Source organism: Cricetulus griseus, chromosome 10 (assembly GCF_003668045.3).
Source record: "Cricetulus griseus strain 17A/GY chromosome 10, alternate assembly CriGri-PICRH-1.0, whole genome shotgun sequence".
NCBI classification, from domain to species: domain Eukaryota; kingdom Metazoa; phylum Chordata; class Mammalia; order Rodentia; family Cricetidae; genus Cricetulus; species Cricetulus griseus.
The window spans coordinates 32,528,148-32,531,547 of NC_048603.1; the positions used below are offsets into that span (position 1 = coordinate 32,528,148).

Here is a 3,400-nt window from a genome sequence, read left to right on the forward strand (position 1 = left end):
AAGGCTATGCTAGGAAAACAGTTGAAATTCAGCTGTGGACCCAGTATTGGTGTCCCCTAAAATTTGGTGCATTGAAACTTACATCCCTGCACCCCAGATGATTTTTTTTTAAAAGTAGGAACTTCTCTCTCTGTCTCTCTGTGTCTCTGTGTCTCTGTCTCTGTCTCTGTCTCTCTCCCCCTCCCTCCCTCCCTCCCTCCCTCCTTGGTTTTTCTAGACAGAGTTCTCTTTGGGGCAGTCCTGGCTGTTCTAGGACTCACTTTGTAGACTAGGCTGGCCTAGAACTCATTGAGATCCACCTGCCTCTGCTTCCGAAGTGCTGGGATTAAAGGGTGTGCCAACACTACCTGGCCATGGGATTATTTTTTTTTCAGCTTTAAAAAAATATTTACCTAATTATTTATTTTGCATGCCAACTGCAGTTTCCCCCCCTCTTCACAGTCCCACCCCCTACCTTCCCTGTGCCAGCACCCCCATCATCTCTTCTGTTTCTGTTCAGAAAGGGGCAGGCCTCCCGTGGGTATCAATCAATAACGCATGACATATTAAGTTGCAGTAAGACCAAGCATATATACAGAAGGACATCCCCCATCACATGAGTCCTGGGGATCTGGGCTCCATTCCTCATGAATGTACAGTGAGCACTTTACCCAGTAGGTCATTTCCCTGGCCCCTCTTTACATTCTTGCCAGCACTGTCTTTGTCCTTTTGGTAACAACACATCTTAACAGGTGTGAGATGGTGTCTTACTGAGATTTTGATTGTCATTTCCTTAATGCTTAATGACACTATTTTTTTAATCTACCTTTTGAGCATTTGTGTATCTTACTTACATTGACAGAGTGTACCTGCTCTGAAATTGTGGGGGTTTGTTTTTGTTTATTTCCTTGCTATTATTGTTTGAGCTCTATATATGTTTTGAATATTTCTCCTTAACTGAATGTCTGGCTTAAAAGTATTTTCTCCCCATCCATAGGCTCTTTCCTTGAATTTTCTTGTCCGTGAAGAAAGTTTTTAGTTTTGTATAATACCACTTGTCTATTTGCATTTGATTTTGTTTTGTTTTTGTCTTTCCTCTTTTTCTGTTGTTTCTTGTATTCTGTTACTTAAAAAACAAATCATTGCCCACGCCAGTGTCATGAGAGCTTTTCCTCTCTGCTTCCTGGTAATCTTTCAGTTTCTTTTCTAAGTCTTTAATTTATTTTGGCTTCAGTTGAATTTTATATATGATGTGAGGTAACAGTCCTCTTTCATTCTTCTGCATATAGATAGATATCCAGTTTTCACAACTGTGTATTGACTGTCATTATGTGTTCTTGGCATCTTTGTTGGAAATCTATTGACCACACATTCATGCGTTTATTTCTGGGCTCTCTGTCCTGTTCCTTTGGTTGATGTGTCAATGTTTTTTACTAATTATTCATAGCTTTGGTTTACAGGGTAATGGGATGCCCCAATTTTGTGTTTTTGTTTTTGTTTTTCTTATGATTGCCTTGACTGGTGGGTTTCTGGGGAGTATTTATTAAAAAGTAATATTAGAATTTTGATGGACATTGTGCTAAATTTGTAAATCAATTTTAGTAGCATGAACATTTGAACTATTAATTCATCATTTCTATGAACATGAAATATCACCATTTATATGTGTTTTTGGTTTCTTTCATCAGTATATAGTTTGCTCTGACCAGGTCTCCTTGGGTAAATTTATTGCTGAGCATTTTATTTTTATAATAATTATAAATGATAATTTTGATTTCTCTTTTGGATAGATTACGGCTAGTGTGTAGAAACAATGCTAATTGTTGATGTGTAGCCTCTACTTTTACTATGTTCAATTATTAGTTCTAATTATGCATTTGTGTACACCTATGTATGTATATGCCAGCATGTATCCATGTATCCATGCATCTGTCTGAGGAAATCTGTCTGTTCTGGCATACTTCTAATAATATCAGAGTCACCTGGGTCAATGATAGCCAGTGTGCATACTCTGTAGTATTTTCCACATGCTGTGCCCAGTTCAATGTTATTGCTACTATAGTGATGGGCTCTGGTTTTAGCCAACATGGCATAGTATTCTATTTCAGATTTCCTCAAAGCTGGACAGTTGTTGGCGAGGATGACCAACTTGGCTTTGCCCTGCCTGATCATCTTGAATGTCTGTTTGTAGCCCTGCACATACTTTCCACTTTTCATAACAAGCTGCAGCCTACAGTTGATGTACTCCAGGGACTTTTTCGTCTTCCTTGCAGCCACCATCTTCCTGCCTCAGGTTCAGCACAGCCCCCAACCAAGAGCAGCTGCCAAGATGGCTGGGGAGCCAGAAAGGCAGGTGAAGTATCTTAAAGCTTACTTAAAGGATAAGGTACCTGTCTTAGGGTATCTATTGCTGTGAAGAGACACCGAGACACCATGACCACAGCAACTTTCTTTTGGGGTGGGAGGTGTTTTGAGACAGGGTTTCTCTGTGTTACTTTGGAGCCTGTCCTGAAACTCGCTTTGTAGACCAGGCTGGCCTGGAATTCAAAGAGATCCTCTGCCTTTGCCTGCCTCTGCCTCTGCCTCTGCCTCTCTGCCTCTCTCTCTGCCTCTCTCTCTGCCTCTCTCTCTGCCTCTCTGCCTCTCTCTCTGCCTCTCTCTCTGCCGCTCTCTGCCTCTCTCTCTGCCGCTCTCTGCCTCTCTCTGCCTCTCTATGCCTCTATGCCTCTATGCCCCTCTGCCTCTATGCCCCTCTGGCTCTGCCTCTGCCTCTGCCTCCTCTGCCTCTGCCTCTGCCTCTCTGCCTCTCTCTTTGCCTCTCTGCCTCTCTCTCTGCCTCTCTCTCTGCCTCTCTGCCTCTCTCTCTGCCTCTCTCTCTGCCTCTCTCTGCCTCTCTCTCTGCCTCTCTGCCTCTCTCTGCCTCTCTCTCTGCCTCTCTCTCTGCCGCTCTCTGCCTCTCTCTGCCTCTCTATGCCTCTATGCCTCTATGCCCCTCTGCTTCTGCCTCTGCCTCTGCCTCCTCTGCCTCTGCCTCTCAAGTGCTGGGATTAAAGGCATGTGTCTGGTGCCACCATCTTCCATCTTCCTGCCACAACCTGGCTAATAGCAACTCTTACAAAGGAAAACATTTAATTGGGACTGGTTTATAGTTCAGAGGTGTATGCCATCATTGTGGGACATTGAGGTGTGCGGGCAGACATGATTCTGGAGAGGCACCTGAGAGTTCTATATCTTGATCTGAAGCCAACAGGAAGTGAACTGTTACACTGGTCATGGCTTGAGCATATTTGAGACCTCAAAACCCACCTCCAACAAGGCCACACCTACGTCAACAAGGCAACATCCCCTAATAGTGCCACTCCCTATGATCAAAGCATTCAAGCCAGTGAATGGGGGCCAAACCTATTCGAACCACCATAGT

At 43.6% G+C, this 3,400-nt stretch overlaps 1 protein-coding gene across 1 annotated transcript; it reads right to left on the reverse strand.

Annotated features, from left to right (window-relative positions):
* Nucleotides 1–1,866: 1,866 nt before the first annotated feature.
* On the reverse strand, nt 1,867–2,259 carry LOC113837473 (60S ribosomal protein L30-like). Its single transcript, XM_035449604.1, has one exon. It carries the CDS (start codon nt 2,257–2,259, stop codon nt 1,867–1,869), a length of 393 nt encoding a protein of 130 aa, XP_035305495.1.
* Nucleotides 2,260–3,400: the final 1,141 nt, after the last annotated feature.